The sequence below is a fragment of the Nymphalis io genome, chromosome Z (genome assembly GCF_905147045.1).
Source record: "Nymphalis io chromosome Z, ilAglIoxx1.1, whole genome shotgun sequence".
NCBI classification, from domain to species: Eukaryota; Metazoa; Arthropoda; class Insecta; order Lepidoptera; family Nymphalidae; genus Nymphalis; species Nymphalis io.
The window spans coordinates 2,880,959-2,902,249 of record NC_065918.1 but is presented as its reverse complement, the minus strand read 5'-3'; the positions used below and the strand labels follow the sequence as shown (position 1 = coordinate 2,902,249).

At 31.6% G+C, this 21,291-nt stretch overlaps 1 protein-coding gene across 2 annotated transcripts in view; it reads left to right on the top strand.

Annotated features, from left to right (window-relative positions):
- LOC126780325 (DNA-binding protein D-ETS-3) overlaps positions 1-21,291 on the top strand; it is an 80,178-nt gene that overhangs the window by 33,096 nt on the left and 25,791 nt on the right. For both annotated transcript variants that reach the window (XM_050504708.1, XM_050504709.1), the window contains exons 4-5: positions 11,446-11,499; positions 20,069-20,140. In XM_050504708.1, coding sequence (XP_050360665.1) covers positions 11,446-11,499; positions 20,069-20,140 — 126 coding nt within the window. The remainder of the gene's footprint in view (positions 1-11,445; positions 11,500-20,068; positions 20,141-21,291) is intronic.

Genomic DNA, 21,291 nt, shown 5'->3' with positions numbered 1-21,291 from the left:
ACATAAATATTAAAATCATGCTTTAATAACACAACTATACAAAGCTGTAATAGGCGTCTAAAATTATTTAAGGAATAGGCAAGTACCATTCATATTGTGTAAATAGTGGTGACAGATTCGGTTAGTTTTCATATAATTTCACTTTTTTTTACTTAGCTATTATTTGTATAAATATTTAATTTATATAAAATAAATATAATCGTATAGTTCGAATACGTTGTATAGAATAAAAACTGTTAGATTATGAAAACGCGCCTTTATACCGATTTTATTACGCGGTAAATGCTGGTTATGACATTTTTATTTTTTATTTCCATGGTTAAAAAGACAGCAAACTCAATTACCGTCTGATTCAATTGTATGAAGCGCTCAAGATTCGCAAAAGAAAAACGTTGGAACTTTTTTATTGATTAATGTAGACACCTTATTGAACAAGGATTCAAAACCAGGTGGATAGTGTGTGGATCGCCAGTTCAAATACAACCGAATAATAGAACTGGTAAAATTTTAATAAATTGAATAACAAGAATGGAGTAAGTATACGATGTAATAATGTATAGTAATGCACCTTATCAATCTTGTATAAAACTAGAATTTATGTACTACTATTAAAGTTATTTACAAGATACATTACTCGCAATAGTATTTTTTTTTGAAAATAAATAAAAATATAACTCATCAACAACTAATACAATCACTTGTTCCAATATATAATTTTGTTTTGCAATATATAATTACACTTGTAATATGTCAATTTGTATTTGACATATTACAAGTGTTGTACATTACTTTGGTGTTTACTTTGGTTAATACCAAAAAACAATACACCACACTAATCACTACCCATCCGAACAATTGTTATATGAAAGGTGATAACGGCCCCACCCTTACTAATTTCATGTATTTCCCGTCGGCTTTTACCAATAACCATTCAATAGTTTTGTGATTAAAATGTTGACAAGTAGTCATCGCCACGTATGAAAATTTCACTTAATTTGGGACGCACCGACTCCGCCCTCATCCCTCTACCCTATCCCTGCCACCTCTCTACGTTCTAAGCTCATTTCCTGCGCGCCGCCTGCCTGAATTAATTTTAAATTAAGTACGGATAAAGCCAGGATCTGTCGAACTAAACATAAACATAAATACGCTTTGATTTCGTAACTTCAGTTCAGTTGAGTGTGAGTTATTTAATTATGAAGCTCTTTGATTCGTATGAAATAGAAATTAGTAATACTTGGTTATTTTATTATTGTGTCTTTAGGTTTCAGATAGAGGTTCAGTATTTGGGTGCGTTAAATTTAATAATGTTAATGTTTTGATGTGAAACTTTGGCGCGCATTTAGGTAAGACCGATTCGTATACCGTCACGGCAAACGGTATGACGCTTCCATTTGGCAACTTGCGATTTCTCCGCCATCTCTTATATTAACCCAAATATTTACTTTATTTAACGAAACTTTATATTTTTATTTATTTTACTTAATATTTTTCTAATGGTTTTCTTTAATTATAAATGATTTCTATAACCATCAATTTCAATTATACAGATCTGCTGGGCGTCCAGTAACGGTAATATTTTTGAATTATATTCAATCAGAATATATCCTTAATATTTATTGTATTGCTCTTCAATACCATTTTAGGATATTCGTTTTCTGTGGATATCTATCAATCTCCTAAGCTTTAACCAATTTAAACATTTTATTTAATGCACAACCATAAAGCATTAATAATAAAGTTTTGTTTGTGTGTAATCAAGTAAAATTATTATTATGTCAAATTAGATTGAGTGATTTTAAATAAATTAAGTTATTTAAACTAATACCTTCTATTAATTAAAAATGCTTATCATTTAATTTGTACAAAACCTAATTGATGAGGTAATATGGGATTTATAAGTTGTTTATAGTTTATTACTTGCAGATTAATAAAAATAAAAAAATAAAAATAATATACGCATAATAGTAATAGATTTTAAAGCGAATTTGTAAAAATATCAACAAGCTTTATTATATTTACAATGAGTTTGATAAAGTGAAAGTACATTATAGCACAATTATTATAATATGTATATATAATTAAAATAATTTTTGTCTTAAGTATTTAAACACCCTTACGTAGCCATAAGTAGCGGCAACGCTGCGGAAGTACGCGGCGCGGCAACGTCGCTGCTGCATCGATCATGCCGCCACGCACACATGCAAAGACAAGACACGTAACACACACTAATGCACATTTCTTCACGCCTCGAGGTGTTCAGGTCACGTTTAATCACTATAAGTCCTCTAGATTGTTTTGACTAATTGGCTTTTAAAAACAGCTTATTAGTTTACGATGTAGTTTATTTTAATTTAACCATTTACATATTAATGTACAACATGTTCTTATATTGTTTATAAATATGACTTTATAATATTTAATTGTATACATGAACATTACTTTTGATGTGTGCATTTAAAAATAATAAAGTGACGCTGGCGGGTATAAATTTCCGTTAAATAAAACTATAAAAAAAACACAAATGAAAAAGCAATCAAGTCACCAACGCTCTTTACTTCTCGATCGGTTTTCACAGGCTTTGATCAGAGCTCGGAAAGGTCTGTCAAAGAGACACAGTATTTTTCATTAAACCATTCGCTTTTTACACGAAAATTTTCCATTTCGCGTTTGCAATTGAATTTGAAAGTCATACAACATTCTTTTTTATGAGTTTTTAAATGTCAACTGATCTTTAGATGATGATATTACAGAATCAAGATGATAAACATGTTCGTAGACCTGTTTAAATTGCATTAAAAAGGCTTCATTATATCATAATAGCCGTTATTAGCCAGGGTTACTTTTAAGGAATAATGAATAAGTACTATATATCCGATTCCGAGACACAGTCTTTATTTATATGATACTTTAGACGGTATTTTATTATGACCTTCCATGTGACCGAGAAATAATTATACACAACCTGAAAACCGTATGAAAATCTGATCTAATATATTTTAAGCTTATCGGATTCATACAGAAAGACAGACAGATGTTTCTTCGAAAAATCAGCAATATAATATAGTAGTATGTCTCAAGATTCAATACAACTTCGATGCAAATACGATGCAATGATAAAGTGCAAACCTGTAAAAGTACAAGAGATCTTATTCAAATAACAAATCTCTTTAACAAATGCACCACAAATACGCGTAAATAATGTACAATTTTTTATTTAAACTTATTCAATTTTATATTTGAACTAGTATTCAATCAATCAAAATATATATTATACTAAAGAAAATTAAAATTATAGCCGTAGTGGCTCAACCGGTAAACAAGCCTGGTAAAAGCGAAGATCGTGGATTCAAAAAGCAAGCATAGCTGGTCTTTCATGTTCTTATATTTTTTTCTTTTTTTATGTTGGCGAACGGGTAACTGCTCTTGTAACAAACAATTGAAGCGTTTTCAATCTTTAAATATTTCTTAATACCAGCTTATATTATAAATGTGTTTGTTTGTTTGTTTGTTACGCTTTCATGTCTTAACTACTCAACGGATGATCATGAAAATTTGTGTATATTTTTTCAGTGGGGACGGAAAAAGAAGAAGGTTACCTAACCATAGGGTATATATCACTAATTCGTGGGCAGAATAGTATTCCGTATTTGTAAAAGAATTAAAAACCACAAAACATTTTAAAGTAAACAAAAACCACAACAACTAAATTAAATGATTTTTACTTGTATATCGTAGTCGATAACGTTTTATACTTAAAGTTCATTTTTGGGGGATGTTATGATGAATGATGCTTGTAATGGTGTTTCGTATTAAACACCATGCAAACAGCGTGAGGGGACAACTCGAAGTTTACGAGATCTTGGAGTGTAACCTTATCTGTGTCGAGTACGTGACAACGTTACAAAATTTTACATTTACTCCTTCGAAAAATCAACAATTATTGATTTTACGACGGTATACGAACGTACTGCAATAACATTTTAGACTGAACTTTAAAATCTTCATTGCTTTAATATATGTATTTACGTGTAGATATTTTTGATGATTAATCTTGGAAACAACCTCGAAACTACTTCAAATAGACATATAATATTAATTTTAGTGTAAGTCATTCTTTTGTCGTTTCTTCTTAGGTCTGAGGTATTTCTTTTAAAGCAAGTGGTAAACATTTGTCATACAATAAGCAAAATTAATGCTTATTTTGACTTCAACGTCGAATACCGCCATCCTTTGAACAATGTCAATTATAAAAGAGAATATAAAATACATGTTGAAACATAAATGAAAGCTTACAATATGTCTAAAATTCAACCAATTATTTGGACAATCATCAAGATAGGGGCCAGTGGCGCAATTTACAGAAAAATAAAACACGGACGCTTTTATTGTTCCAGTATTCAAAACCAGCAGAAATAAAAACAATATGTCCGCGACAAACGGTCACAAGCGTCCCGTTCTTTTAAAGTCAATTCTAAATCACCAATCACATTCAAAGCAATCTATAATTTTCTATCTTTTAATTGTAAAGTAATTATAATCATTGAATGTAATTGTTTAAAAAGAGGTATATTATTAGTAAATTTAATAAGAAATTATATAGGTGATAAAGTAGCTTGGAGTTCGTTATTGTTAATTAATAAGACATTTTTCAATGTACATAATTATGACATATAATATGATAGACGAAAAGGGGTAACTACTGAGTTTCTAGTCGGTTCTTCTCAGTAGAAACTACTTTCCTTACCGGTAGTAGATATTAGATTATATTAAATCGATTTTATAAAATGGCAATTCAAAAGCTTACTTTGATGGATTGAGTGAATTAATGATTTTCATACTTATATAATTCTGTCGATAAATTTGTCAAAGGTAATTTATACATAGTAACATTAGTATACGTAATACAGGTTTTTTAAATCGGTAATTATTCAATCGTTAACGTTGTCGTACTGGTTTTGGTCCATTTAATTGACAACCCCATTATAATTTTTTAAAATAAATACTTAAAGGCCAGTTAAATCGCTTATTATTCTCTTAACGAATTTTGAACTTGTTACTCAGCAGGTGGATTAATGGTTATTTTCGAATTTAAATATGAACTAATTAGGGGAAAAGTTGAGAAAAAAACTTCAAGCACGTATTATATATTCTTTAATATATATATATAGATTTATATAAAATTACATTACAATCAATCTACATTTGTATAAAACTCTAAAATAATTTACAGCTCAACAAAATCCTCTCAAGTTATTTAATTTTTACACGAAAGATAACTGAAGACAATAATTATTCTTGTATTTATTCCTTTATAGAATTATACTATAATTTTATTTTTTTCAAGATAATTTAAGTATAAATAATCATTGCAAATAACCTACAAAAGTAAAAACACGTTGATGTTGTTTATATTTAGAAAGCTATAATTTTGATTTATTTCGTTACTGGTCCTATCTCTTCGTAAACGATCCTTCTATATCGCATCAAGTGTAAAATTGCTTCAAAATTATGAACGGAATGCCAACTTCGATTTTCCTCAGTCGCGAGGCAGCGCAATAACGTGAATAAAAAAGAACTAAGAGCGACACAAAGCATTCAATTTTCGCCAAACCATCGTCGGATAAGCTCGCTAACAGGCTGTCGCGGCCCACAAAGCGCTGTGATTACCAGCGCCGTCGAAGCGCCTCGTCATTATCTCCCCCCCCCCTCCCTGTTTATTTTTCTCTGATAAAGATTAGCCAGAGTGTTTCGCTATTGGCGGGGCGTGTTGCGAGGGTGCGAGAGGCGGACTAAGGGCGGCGTTAAGGGAAGCTCCGCCTACGATAGTGAAGAGACTGACGGTTGTCGAGCTGATAGAGTGTCGGTAGCGCCATGACTAACGCACGTCTCGATATGATGCGCCCGTCGACGCCTTGATCGCGCCATGCTTGACATCAAAGGATCCGCCGACTACCTCAGTCGGTCGGGCACGTTTACCAACTTCTCGATGCTGTTCGCTGGTGAATATACTATTTTATTTGTGATTGTGGTGTGAAGTGGCGCCGGTGTTGTGTCCAGGGTCTTTATGTATTTATATAATCTCGTAATTTTCATGATAACGTTTATGCTATTAATATCGTAAGTACATTATATTTTTCATTAACGAATTCTGCCCAGATTCGTTTTGTACCAATTTAAAATTAGCAGGTAGGTAGCATTGGCGTGTAGTAGCAGGTAAAGTTTAATATCGCAAGAAATTTTATGGTTTTTATCATTATATAGCATTTAAAAAGAATATTTATTTGAAAAGGAGAAGTATAGTATACTACTAACTATACTATATAACGAGTACCAATTAGTAGAAATAATTCAGCCTTTTTACTTAAAAAAGATGTTTGCATAGCCTAAAGAAAAAATATAAAAAAATTATATTTACTTGTATTCATTTCGCTATTGTCTTTAGTCAATATTTAACAATCTTTGTTTGAATGCAGCAACAATGTCAATATTCTAACCGTCAATGTCATAAAACTTAGGAGAATATTTTAAAAATATTAAGTTTTACCACTTACGCGAATAGTAAATGGTTGTTATTAAGTCTAATATTTTATCTTAGTAGCTCTACTTTATTTATAATTAAAGCTTATGTTTAGTATAAAACAATATTTTGACGTGACATCAGATTGTTTGAGAATATATATCTTGTCAAATGAAGCGTCAGACTGCTAAAGTAGTTATCAAAAGATATAAACGCGCTCCGTGCTTGGTTTATTTAAATGTAAAAAGTGAACCCGCTGTTACGCAGTAGGCGGAATTATTGCTTAAATAGGCGAATAGTATTAATAATAATAAAATAATATCATTTAATAATATTTTAGTTACATAAAAAGTATAAATTGTAAATTCTTAAGGTACTCGATTATGGTATTTATATTTAAATGGGATTAAGATTATTGTGTGTAGAAAATAAATAAGCTTTTTTTAAACTTAACTCTGATCACTGTCATTTTAATTAAATATTTTATTATCATTCTATAAAAAAATTGCATACGATTAGCTAATTGAAATAAAAGTACTTAATTTAGCTACTCAAATACGTAGAGTTAAGTTAGGTTAGATTAGTGTAATTTGTTATGATTAGTGCTACTTTTTATTTATTTAGAATTTCGCCCCGGCCCAACGCGGGTAGATTTAGGTCAAAATAAAACTTTTATATTGAAGGATTAACATACTACGATTTTTTTTTGCTTTTTTGGGCTGAAAATTTTCGGTCGTATTCAAAGAAGCTGATTAAAATTTCATCATAATCGGATCAATGGTTTAGGAACAAGTACTGGACAAGCATTTCATTGACTTGTCTAACCATTTATATGTAGAATTCATGTAATAAATTGACATTTGCATGAAAGTGTCTGTTAAACAATTATAAAACACAAATATTTTTATTATCTAACTAATAACAGCTAATCATTACGCAGTGGGATGCTAACTCAGTCCCAATCAGTTGTTACTGATTATCTTAGGCTATTACTTAATAGCAATATTGTAGCTACTAAATTAAATAAATTCTTTTCCTTCAAATTTAAATAAAATATTGTCAGTACTAAATATTATAGTGTTAAAAATATTTACTTATGTACCGAACTACTACTGGTATTTTTATTGATATCGGTATTTATAGTTTCAGTTTTAACAGCCTTGATGTTATATAGCCCTTTTCATCACCAAATTAATTTAAAATAAGTCATGAATCTTGACTTCACTTTGAACTAACATTGTATAAGTATATAGACTAATTCTACTTTTATTTTCATAATTACAATTCGGTAATATAATATAAAATACTCTGATTTATTAAAAATACCGATCTGTATTTATTCCAATAAAAAAAAAACATTGGATATGATAACGAATATATTAAGAATACATTTTTTTACGTAACAATACGTTCGTTCTGTTACTCACAGAAAATAGCAAAACATGCATTTTAAAGTGAAGTGTCAAATGTGTACCGAAAAGGCGTTAATACGCCCATTTAAACTTCAAGGTTCCTTTAAAACTTGCCACTCTACCCCGATTATAGCACTTCCAAAGGACATAATGATAGCAGAATAGCTTCATCCCTTAATCACCGTCTCTTTTCACATAGTCTCCTTTTCAGCTATCTTGGTTAGAGAGGGTTTTAACGTAAATAGCAAGAGCTCGAGACGTTTTTTGAATATAACACATTCCTATTTATGTTTCAAATTCTTTACGTCGCTACATAATTATACTCCAAACGTTTTTGGAGAGATCATCAAAGTTCTTTTATACTTTATTCGCGTTTTACTATTTGCAAGTCTACATTCAGCAGTAAATACCATTAAATACGTAAAAATTTGTTAAGCAAATTTAAACGCTGTGCATCGAACAAACAATTACGGAAGTCTACTTATTTAATTTATAAATGTAAACACATTGACGCGTTCAGTTGCCTGGTCTGTTTATTTTAATCATTAGCACGTATTGGCAAGTGTTTAACATTATTACACAGTTTTATTTTTCAGATTACAAATGTACCACTCAAGTTGATTTTATGGATTATTTATTCTTGAAAATAAAGCTTAATATCAGCATCGTGTTTAAAAATTATTGATGAGTAGTCATCAATAATTTAAATAAGATTTAGTAAGTAGTTACTAAATCTTATTCAAATGAAAACTTATTTCTTTGTATGATATAAGCATATTGGCGGTAAATAAAATATTTAAAGGTAACGGTAACTGCAACTACAATTATTTAAACAAAATACATGTATGAACTTAAAAACATTGTTATATAAATAAGTTTTCGAGTAACATTTATAGAAAAAGGGGTCATCGCCTTTAATTGGTCGAAAATAAACAATTTGTATAGTAATCAAAGAATAAATAATTGTAAAATGTAAATATTTAACATACAATGCAATTCAAGCTACATTTACGTAGCATATAAGCGTAGCATTGTCTACGGGAACTCGTAGTATTTATTGCGTACATTTTTTTAGTTTATTGATTAAATGCAGATTTGAACGAGTGATACTTCTTTTGGAATATATTTTTTGCTTAATAGTTATATTTTAATATTTACATTTATTCGTTAGCTTTCATCCGATTGAATTAAGACCCTTACATGTACCATACTATATGGTATCGTACAATCATCTACTACAAGTTGTGCGTGATTATTTCAAAATTAATACATTTTTACTAGCGCAAATTTATAATGTAATATGTAAATATATATGTTATATTATATATTAATATTTTAAGAATATTAAAAAGCTGAATTTTGTGATATAGATAGTGATTTAAGATCATAGTTTTGGTTACATACATAATGTTGACTTGACCTGTATTTATCGTCTTTGTGAAAAAGCTCGTTAGTCTCATTTTTTTTTTAGAATAGGAAGGCGGACGAGCATATAGGCCACCTGATGGTAAGTGGTCACCAATGCCCATAGACATTGGCATTGTAAGAAATGTTAACCATCGCTTATATCACCAATACGCCACCAACCTTGGGAACTAAGATGTTATGTCCCTTGTGCCTGTAACTACACTGGCTCACTCACCCTTCAAACCGGAACACAACAATACCAAGTACTGCTGTTTTGCGGTAGAATATCTGATGATCACTCATCAGTGGTACCTGATACCCAGACGAGCTTGCACAAAGCTCTACCACCAGTGTTATACTATCTTCCACCAATTTTATAATTTATAGCTTATAAAACTGTAGATCGCCATTTTTTATGTAATTCTCTATAGCATGCCGGTGACGTGAAATTTACAATATTCCGTCTTAGAAAGCATGTAAAGCATTTGGCTCCGTACTTATGTAATCTCTTAATTTATTATTATTTATATCTTAATTTCATCCATTCAGTTTATGAGATTGAGGCAATAGAGATTTAATATGTAATTGCGCTTACATACAGATTCCGTTGAGAATAGCCTCCGTAACCGGAATCAGACAGATTAAAGAAAAAGCTAGATATGATCCTCTCGATTACAAACTCCCAGGCGAGCCTAAGGCTATTTACACACGGCGTCATGGACGTTATTATCTTTGTATTTGTACATGCGCTTTTCATACTTTCATAGACGCCGAATTGCTTGTCGTTTGTTTTCGATATAAAAGCGATAACACCTCTGTCTTGGATCCGCTTATTTTGCGGTGCCGTTTAAAAAAGTTTAAGTCAGTTGTCAAAAAAAATAGCATTCCTTTATATGATTTTTTAAAACTAACATTTTGGAGGAACCATTCTTTGGAATACTTAAATATAGTATAACAAAAGCTAGATTTTAGTTACAGAGAGTTACAAATACTTGCTATTCGCCTGATTAGTCGGGTCGGTAAAATTTTACTAAAGATTATATCATGTCTCATGGCCTATAAATAATGATGCAATATATAAATATTTAATTATAACACTCATCAGATATTCTACCGCAAAACAGCAATACTTGTTATTGTTGTGTTCCGGTTTGAAGGGTGAGTGAGCCAGTGTAATTACAGGCACAAGGGACATAAAATCTTAGTTCCCAAGGTTGGTGGCGCATTGGCTGTATAAGCGATGGTTGACATTTCTTACAATGCCAATGTCTAAGGGCGTTTGGTGACCACTTACCATTAGGTGGCCCATATGCTCGTCCACCTTCCTATTCTATAAAATATATATATATATATAAACGTATCATATAATCAACATAAAATAGTCATAATTATTATCATTATTCAATAATCACCCTTGTCAAATACTAAAAGGTTATATATTATTACTAAAAGGTTATACTATGCGAATCGATAAGATGTTGTTCGGGGATGTTATTTGAAATTAAAATACGTCATCAACTGAATACTATGTTTTCCACTGACTGCCTCGTTGGTCTAGTGGCTTGATATAAGACCACAGACCCGGAGGTCCTGGGTTCAATTCCCAGGTCGGGCCAATAAAAGGTTTTTCTATCAGAAAATTCTCATAGCAGCCCGGAGCCTGGAAGTTGGAAGTGTGAACACTCCCGTGCCTCGGAAAGCACGTAAAGCCGTTGGTCCTGCGCTTGAACTCTTTCCGGTCGTGTCGGATTTCCGTCCCATCGGATTATGAGAGTTAAGGAATAGAGAGTGCACCAGTGTTTGCGCACACACACTTGTGCACTATAATATCTCCTGCGTAGTTGGTTAATCTATCTTGAGATTGGCCGCCGTGGCCGTAATCTGGAGGACATAATTATTAGTATTATTATTACTATGTTTTCCAAAATAAAAGTTTTCCAATGCAGCATAGTGCAAACAACTTAATCTTGTTACTGTTTTAATAAATATACTAATTTACTAATATTTTTTATTCAACCGAATGGTCCTTTAAAAAATATAAACAAAAAAATAAGACGCATTTTTATTTTTTTAAATTAAAATTTTAATTAATCTTATTATTTTCAGATGCGTCTTATAAAAGTTCGTGGTCTACACATGCAACGTCACAGGCTGCGCAAGGTGAGTCAAAAGATACTTTCATTATAATAATGGTTATCAGTTTATTTTTATGAGAAGTTAAGATTTTAGAGAGAAGAAACCACCCACTCGTCATAGATACTACTTCCAAGAAATAATACTTAGTATTGTTGTGTTCCGGCTCAAAAGGATAATGACAATGTAACAAAGTTAACGGCATCTTATCGTTAGTTCATAAGATGCCAGTTTGCCTACATATATTTAACATAAAAATGTTTTTTATAGCATGACCGTTAAACTATATAATATATAAGCTTATTAAGCTAATCCTTATTGATAAATCAGGTACAAAGCTTCACTTCCACTTTAGGGTGAACTATCTGTAACATTATTATTTGCGCTTATTCCATATATGCTACTCGTCATATTACCAAAGTGAAATTTATATTATTGCAATATTGTCATTTTAAATAAGTACCTATTCGGGCTTTATTTATGAACTTACAATGTTGGGTACATATTGTTGTAGACTAGTAAGTTTAAATAAATAATCTTGACGTTGTAAATTAATTATAAAATTCTTATGGAAAATAAGAATCTCAAATCGAATTAATGTCATTACATTTTATATTTAAAAATTGATCTTGTAAAATAAAATTTTTAAATATATTTTATATATATACCGTGACATAACCTGTAGTAACGAAAAATCCTTAAACCAAACAATATCAACGGCTCTGACTGTTTGAAAATCAAAATGCCAAATAGCCGTATTTTCTTTAAAAACGTCATTTATTTTGAAATGACAGACATGCATTTCAATCTTATCATATATGGACAAGCCCACAGCTTGACAAAAGCCTGCTCTCCTTTAAGGAACGATGCATGAACGCTACATCAGTGTGCGTCAGATTTGGACACACGTGACTAATACTTATCCGTCCAATGTAGATCCTCGCGATATTTTTGCGACCTTTACAGAGCACGTAATTACAATAATTACAAATTAAACCCCTGAAAGATGTGAAACCGCGACATTAAGATCCAGTTAATCCAGTTAACAAAACCTTTACGAAAATTGTACAATTAACATGTAAGCACAGCATTTCGTCCGTAAGAATTCGATTGCGTGCTAATATTCGATGTAATATTTCGTTACTATAAATTTTTTACGCCTCGAAATCAAAACAGAGGGGATCTATAATGTAACGCTGGCCCGATCGTCTGACGTGCGGCCGACACGCGTCGTGTTCCGAACGACAATGCAAACTTAATTCTTTGATTGACATTTACAATATTTCGGTAAGTGACGCAATATGATGATTATCGTTATACGCAGCGAGAATATGGGGAGGCATTATCTTTGCACGCTTCGCTGCCACGATCCTTTGTTACCTAGACAATTTCTTGACTTGATATGTATATGTGAAAACGTTATATATGTATACATTTCTTCACATATATTGTTACATTCGACTACGCCCTTAGTAAAATTAGGTGAAGTAGGTAAGGTGAAGCCTGTTAATGTCCCACTGCTGGGTTGAGGCCTTCTCTCATTTTTGTCGGAAAGCCGCCGAGAAAGAGATGAATTATAAACACATTTTAAACACATGGATATTCAGTAGTGCTTGCCCAGGTTTGAACTCGAAACGTTTCATCACGGCCCTTGCCTTAAACACTAAAATGTTCCTCTCCCTAAAATCCCTTGTGCATGTAGTTACACTAGCTCACTCACCCATCAAAGCGGAACACAAAAAACTAAGTATTGCGGCTTCTAGGTAAAACATATGTGGAGTGGGTCGAACATAGTCAGTCTTTCGCAAAGACATGTGATTTGCGATTATTTATTTTTGATATTACTATTTTTCTAAGGATTTTTTTTTTTTGTTTTTAAAGAAAATACGCGTTAATTTTATACATAGGACACAAAGTCAATTATAAATATATTTAATTAAGCATATCGTGTTAAAAATATATATTTAAAATTAAATTTCAATAAAATACTTATCTATCAAAATAATAAAAGACTTATTAACTTATGATTAATAATATTCACGATGACATAGCAGTATAAATTTAAGTCAATATAATACAGTCCAAGAGAGCGTCGCGTAGTCGCGTCGGCCCGTGACGGCTTAATGCCCCCGGACAATAGTTACAAACGACTTAGCCTCACCCCAGGGAGCTATTATATTCAATACTATTATGGAAGCACTCGACAACGAGCATGCGATAAAGAAAAATTGATATATATCATTTACAAGCTGCTTCTATTTCAAAATTACTGATGTAGCTATTTAAAAAAAATGGAAAGAGTAAAAAAATACATAAAAAATTAGGAAATTAGCTCCTTATTTTCTTTCTTTCTAGTATTTCATATATATACTATAATTAAATTAATAAGTAAAAATATAATAAAAAGATATACCACTTAAAAAAAATTAGCTTACTTATCGAACGTTATTTTAATAAATCCCCAATGACCTCCGACACAGCGTCCCTCGAGACTATTTCGAAATGAATTATAAGTAAGCTGGCTACAACTTTATTTAAACTAAACGATATTCGTTAACCGAGATTTGTGAGGTGACGCCCCTAATAACTCCCTTACTTTTGAATAGTTATTAATAATTCTCATTTGCATTTTGCTCTTATTATTTTAAACATCCTTATATTTACATAGTCATCGTCAATGTTCAAAAATATTACGTATCCTAACTATGCTAATATTATTAATAATGAATTAACTACTCATCATAAACTTTTGCATACGTTATCAGAGGTATAGAGAAGGACATAGGGTACTTAACAGCTCTCTCACTCACACGTGGGTAAAGCCTCAAGTCGAAACTATTTATAACATATGTTTTAAAATAGTAAATTAAAATATTTTCTTTCTTAGCTTCGATAAAAAATTTTCATTGATAAAACCGAATGCAATAAAAGAAGGATATTTTAATAAAAAACGTTAAGCTATGCACGAAGTAAGAATCTGCGAATGGAGACTTTAAAAATAAACCGATATTTTGAAGCAGGGTGCGCTGAAAGGAGACGAAGCTAGCGGCGGCTTCGAAAATTAACTGAGAGTGGCATTTGCCCGCCGTTCTCTACGCTCTTCTATTGTACGTAATTTACTGTGAGTGTGAAAGAGATGGAATATAGAGGAAAAGTCGCTTTGGGAGAGGGAAACCATAAGCGCCCTATTGTTTTGCGTGCCGTGAAGCGAAAACGAGAGCTATACGTATTCTAAGTGTATATTATTAGACGGATGATTGTGATTTAAAATGAAAATCGTAATGTTTTTGTCGCTTTCGAAATTGGTATATTAATATTATACGAAATATTTAAATATACTTAAATCCAAGAAACTTTAGTTTACTTTAGTCTACTGATATTTATATTAATAAAAATTAAACATATTTTGAGTTTTACAAACACAACAGATTTATTATAAAACTAGCTTACCCGTGCCCACTTCGTTGGGCGGTAAACATTTTTACTTGTGATCGGCTAGCCGAACATTAATAAAATTGTCTCGCGTATTTGATATATAAATTATATTTTAAGCTATGCAACCAAAAAACAAAGTGTAAAAGATGAATTTTATCGAAATAAAATTTCCTTGGTAATAAAGCAATTTATTTTTAAATAGATTGACCGTGTTGTATATGAAAAAAAAACCGAATATAGAATTAATACTCAATAGATTACGACACGGTCGCGGCTCCATACCTATGTCGTATCATCTCTTTAACCATTGGTCCAAATTAAATGCAATAAAAGGAAAAGTCTTTTGTTTTAAAAACTTGAGACGATAAGTTTACTTTTTTGATAAGAATTCAACAACAATTATTGTTGATAATATGACCAATAAACATGACCTAATGATTTAAATTTTTTTTAATATAAAAAAACTACTTTTTGTGACTTAAATATAAAAGTTAGACACATTCTGTCGATAACTTTTTATAAGCATTATTACTATTATATATTTATTAAGCTCTACAACTTTTTTCTATAACTCCATCATATATTTCTCATAATTTTATTTTAACGAAGCGTTCGTTAAGACGGCCGAACGAAAACGAAACGTTTTTTCTCCGACCAACTTTGCAAATTGGACTACCACAAAAAAGGCTTTTCATTTTTCGGGTTAATATATAACCTATAACACTTACAACTAATGTAGCTTTCTATTGGTAAAAGAATTTTCAAAATTGGTTAAGTAGATCGAGAGATTACCCTATACAACCTCACAAACTTTACCTCTTTATAATATTAGTACAGATGAATTAAAGTATAGATGAGGATTTTTACAAGATCTAGCTTTCAACAGGCTTTGTTCTGTCAACCGTTCTGAGGGGTGACAAAGAGGCAGATCCCGTTCCTTCTACCGAATAGTTTAGACGACCGCCCTTTGATCTCGTGTTTTGCGGGTGATGTCGGAAGCCGTAGGCTAATTTGCTTTGCACACGTCACATCACAACACTTCAGAGATATATTAATTTACATACGAGTTTGTAATATTAAACAGTACAACATATTGAAAAAATTAACACAATATCTTAATATCTATTTTTTTCGTAACGAAAAACAAAGCTAGTATGTAATCTATACGTTAGAATATAACTAAGATTTTGAAGTAAAGTAAGACACGAGGATCGTGTTTCGAGTGATTGATGCCGACGGCGATAGTGCTGTGACGAACAAACAGCGGGGGATAGTGTCGCATGTATAACGTTTTCTATGTACAATGGAACGATAGAGGTCAAAGTTATGGGATTATATTTAGTCCAGGAGGGTAAAAAAAATTTTAATAAATTCACCGAATTCAGACTCGCAGACTCCAATAATTATTTTTATTGCCGTATATAATTAAAGCCCGTAAAGTTTTTCTGAGCTATGATTTGCTTAATATTTTCCTAACTTCAGAGAGATTAATTGGGCTTCGTGACTCACGTATAGTTTTGGATGTTTCTATTTAATTCTTCAATGATTGGTTTCACAAATACATACAATTTTTACAGGATGTCAATTTAAAAATAGCTACGAGTACGCACCTACATAATATGTTATCAAATGTTTTATTAATATATATACCAAACTAAGCATAATATTCATTTTTAAAATACCTCAAAAAATGTGTGTGTTATGTTGTATTATAAAAACTCATTAAGATTAATTAAATTGGGTTAATACCGAAATAATCTATTGTTGCAAGTAATGTGACCTCGCAGTCAAAACTAGGTCGACATGTATGATTCCATAATTTTCAAAATTAAAGATTATTCGCCTTTCGATTCGATGTTCACCTAATCGTCCCTATATCAATCCACACACATTGTAACATTCTCATCATATGCACAAAGGTATGCAAAATTTCGTAAATAATTTGTTTTTCACAAATTTACTTACACATTCTCGTCAGAAAATAATTATGTGAAAATTTTGGCGTCAAGACATAAATAACACAATCATAAAAGCCTATGAAACGATTTTATTATCATATCATATTTTTTTATATATTTAAACGTGTTTTCTTGATCGTCACGTGAATCTTCCCTAACAATGTCACTATCAGCGCCCTAAAAATCAAAGAGCCGTGGAACATGGAATCAAAAATATACCCGAAATCAAAAGGAGTTTCCACAATGTTGCTCTAACACTAACAACGCGTGAAATCCTATTGAAAGCTTCAAAGAGACTATAATCCTTGATCTACGGCTTGCAATCTAAAATGGAACCTCGGTGGTGGCTCTCAGAGTACAAATTGAAATATCAAGAGCTTACATAGCTCACGGCGCTGTCAACCCCCTGGAACAAATAGGCAATATTATCTACACAGATTCGATCGCCCCGGGCCCGCTGATGAGGTGGTCCCGCTAATTATCAAACAATTTTCTTCACGGACATCACTGGCTGAATCAATTACTGTTGAAAATATAATATTCCTATTTTATTTACAACTTTGTACTATTTCAACCAACGTTTTTAGATTTTTATTTTTAAAATTTTTATTTTAATGAATGGTTATTAAATTAGTGTTATAGTATTATGTAATATATTCAAGACGTCAAAAGATATATACATATATAAACACATACTAACAAGCAATGTCTCGATAAGGATGACAATTACTCGTGACATTGATAATTGACGTTCATTGTCTGGAGCCTTGGATTCATCAGAACCATTCAGTGGCTACTACTATTCCCCTACAGCTTAGACGCGTTTGATTGGTTTGACGAGTCCCATATACAATTGGTGACGAGAATCTGATAATAAAGTCCGGAGTTGGATTGTGGAAAGGATTGATTTTCAACACGTGTATTAAATACACAACAATAGTTATATTAAATATACTAATAATAACTTTAGTAAACGTTAAGAACAGCGAGGGATCGTCTTCTTATATTTACATGTACCTTTAAAATACCTCACACACACATAATGTACTTGTATCGATATACTGTGTAATTACGTAACTTTGGTTTTACTAATCGTAGTTGTTTTGCTTGTATAGCTACATTATGATACTCTTATCTATCACCAGTAAACTGATATTCGAAAAAAGAAGACAAGCACTTTATTACTATTAACGCAGATTCTAAAAAAAGTTACAGTTTAGCTCCCGAATATCTACTTCAATGATAATTGTCGATTACTTTTATACGCTTGTTATCCGTTGTATACATAAATAATATTGTTTTTTTTTGACTAAAAATTATTGCAACGTTACAGAACTGTTTGCATGGGATCGCATGGTTCCTTCGTGACACTATCGAACCAGTCCCACTCACAATAACACTATCACAATCAAACTTATGTAGGAAGCTTACTCTTTGACATACAAACAAAGGCCGACAGAAACTTAAGCACGATAGTGCTGTCAGAAATTATTCTGATATCTGAACTAGAGAACTTGCTTGATAGTAACATCTAGATACAGGCTTGTCTAACTTTGCCAACACATATTGAATATTGCTTTCAACAAGCTGGAGTGGAGTTTGTGTTTACTTAAAGTGATTTTCTCAGACTTTATTGATTTTATTGCTTTAAAAGACCTTTAACATTGCACTGCTAAAATTAAGAAAGATATAAGTGTTTATACCAATTTGATACGTAAACTTGGAACCATTCATCTAGTCGCTATAAAATGCGACACTGGTGATAAAATGTGACATGGAAAGATAATATCTTTTAATGTCCATTGCTGGGCTTGGGCCTCATCTCTCGAGGAAAAAGTTTCAAGCCTTGCTGCACCACGCATGACGAGCTTAGACCTGCAATCATCGGTTAAGATTCACGTGTTCTAACCACTGGGCCATCCTGTCTATCTTATACAATAAAATTACGTCAATGTCCACGTACAATCGATATTACAAAAATTGTACTCATTGCAATTATTATGACAAACAGTAATTCTCAAATATGTCAATTTTTCCTTCCCATTTCTGATATTAAAGATAATCAATTCAGGTCAACTATAATTATAAGTATCTTAATCTAAACATTTTATTATACCAAGTATATAAGTTGTTTCCTAGCAATCAATAACACACACTTATTTTACACGACTATAGAATAAATAGAAACAAATAGCTTTGATATATCATTGGTCAAGATCTTTAACAATAGTCTATGGTATTCATTATGGATTCGTAAAAAAATGGCGCTTAAAACATCAGCTATATTGTTACTGGAACTTTGGAAGTAAAATGTACGTGGATATATTTAGAGTAGTGGAATAGTTTTGTATTATTAATGGAGATAAATTAATCAAGAACTTTTTCGAGCGCATAATATAGCAGAACTTAACAAATCACATGGAATATGTAGATCTAAGGTTTTGTTTTGAGCCGAGATGGACCAGTGGTAAGAACGTCACGCATTCTTACCACTCTTAACCGATGACCGTGGGTTCAAACCCGGGCAAGCACCACTGAATTTTCATATGCTTAATTTGTGATTATAATTCATCTCGTGCTTTACGGTGAGGGAAAACATCGTGAGGAAACCTGCATGTGTCTAATTTTACTGAAATTCTGCCACATGTGTATTCCACCAACCCGCATTGGAGCAGCGTGGTGGAATAAGATCAAAACCTTCTCCTCGAAAAGAGGAAAGTAGGCCTTTAGCCCAGCTGTGGGACATTCACAGGCTGTTACGTAAGGTTTTTTTTGCCTACATCGGTTAATAAATGTTTAACGTTTCCTGTTTATTAAAGTTACTTACAATGTGTGTAGCTTAAAATTATCACTGATCAGGAAAATTAAAAGGAGCGTTGTTATGATATCTTTAGTTTTTTAGCAAATAGAGGTATATTTTAATTAAAAATAAGTAGATAGACTAGCAATTGATAGTGTTCATCGCCACCCATAGACATTGGCTATGTAAGAAATATTAACCTTCCCTTACATCTCCAACGAGCCACCGATCTTGGGAATTAAGTTGTTATGTCCCTTGTGCCTGGCTCCTTTCAAACCGGAACACAACAATACTGAGTATTGCTGATCGGCGGTTTGAGTGGTTGTTACCTATACAAACGGACTTGTACAAAGCCCTACCGCCAAGTCGTTACTATTTTATATATAAAGATATTTCTTTGCAGGATATGGCAGCAATTCATTATCAGCTATGTCGAAATCGACGTTAGACGCTCACACACATCTGCGTCAACCAGGTCAGTAAATTTATTTTTAATTTATTTTTATGTATTATAAACAATGCATTGTACAAAAACTAAAGTCAAATAAGATAATTTCTATATATATGGTAACTTTAAACTTTTGTAAATAAAAACACCCACCATATAATAATAGGTTTGGGGCATTATACACAAAATGGCGGTGTTGGAATCAATGGTAATCACTTTATAAATACAAAAAGTAAGGTAAGTTAACAACGCCAAGTTCCGACTGCGCAAAGTCAATAAACCTTTAATGGGGCAAGATGTTCATTTCTACAAAAAAATTGCAAATCTTTTTAATTTCTTTTTTACAAAATCATTACTAAACGATGCAAATTACATAAAAAATCTATTTAATCACAAATCATAAAAAAGGATGGAGTTAGTATGTTATTTTTAATTTTCAGACTGGATTGTGTTATAATTATTTAATTTCATTTAATCTTTTAACTAACTTAAAGTTATTTTTAACTTTGCAATTTAATTGTTGGAAAAGAGTACGCACTTAGTACCATGCCAGTTCTTCTCTGAATCTACATTTCGAACTACTGGTAGGTTAACATTTAATGAAGAACAATGATGTTATATGACAGCTTACAAAAGTATACTATAATGATATTTTGATTTTGAAATCTCCCGGAATTTCATCACTTATTGAGCTAGATAAAATAAAAAACGCTGAAATTCTTTCGCCGGTTCTTTTCGACTAAGAGCTATTACTTTTCCGAGCCACTGTATCATTTGAATTTATTGTGTCTCAGCTCTTATCAAAAGTGTTTGGTCAAAGTTCTTCTAATATATTTTTGCTATTTGAAGAAATAACATTTATAAAAATATTGCCTACAATATTATCATATAAATTAAATAAATAATTAAATTTATTTGTTGTCTAAGATGTTAGTATTAACTCATATAAAAAAATATATTGAGGAGTTTGCACAAAACGTTAAGGAAAGAATTGTGTAACGAACTAAAATATTTTCTTTCATAGATTTGCAAAGTCGTCCTGGACAAACACTCGGGATGTTTATTGTACACGGTCAGTTACCTTGGGAGCACATTTATTTGTCCTCGGCCCTTGGACCGTTAAGTCCAAACATATTATTTTAAGGGTAACACGTATATAAATCGTTAATTAAATATAA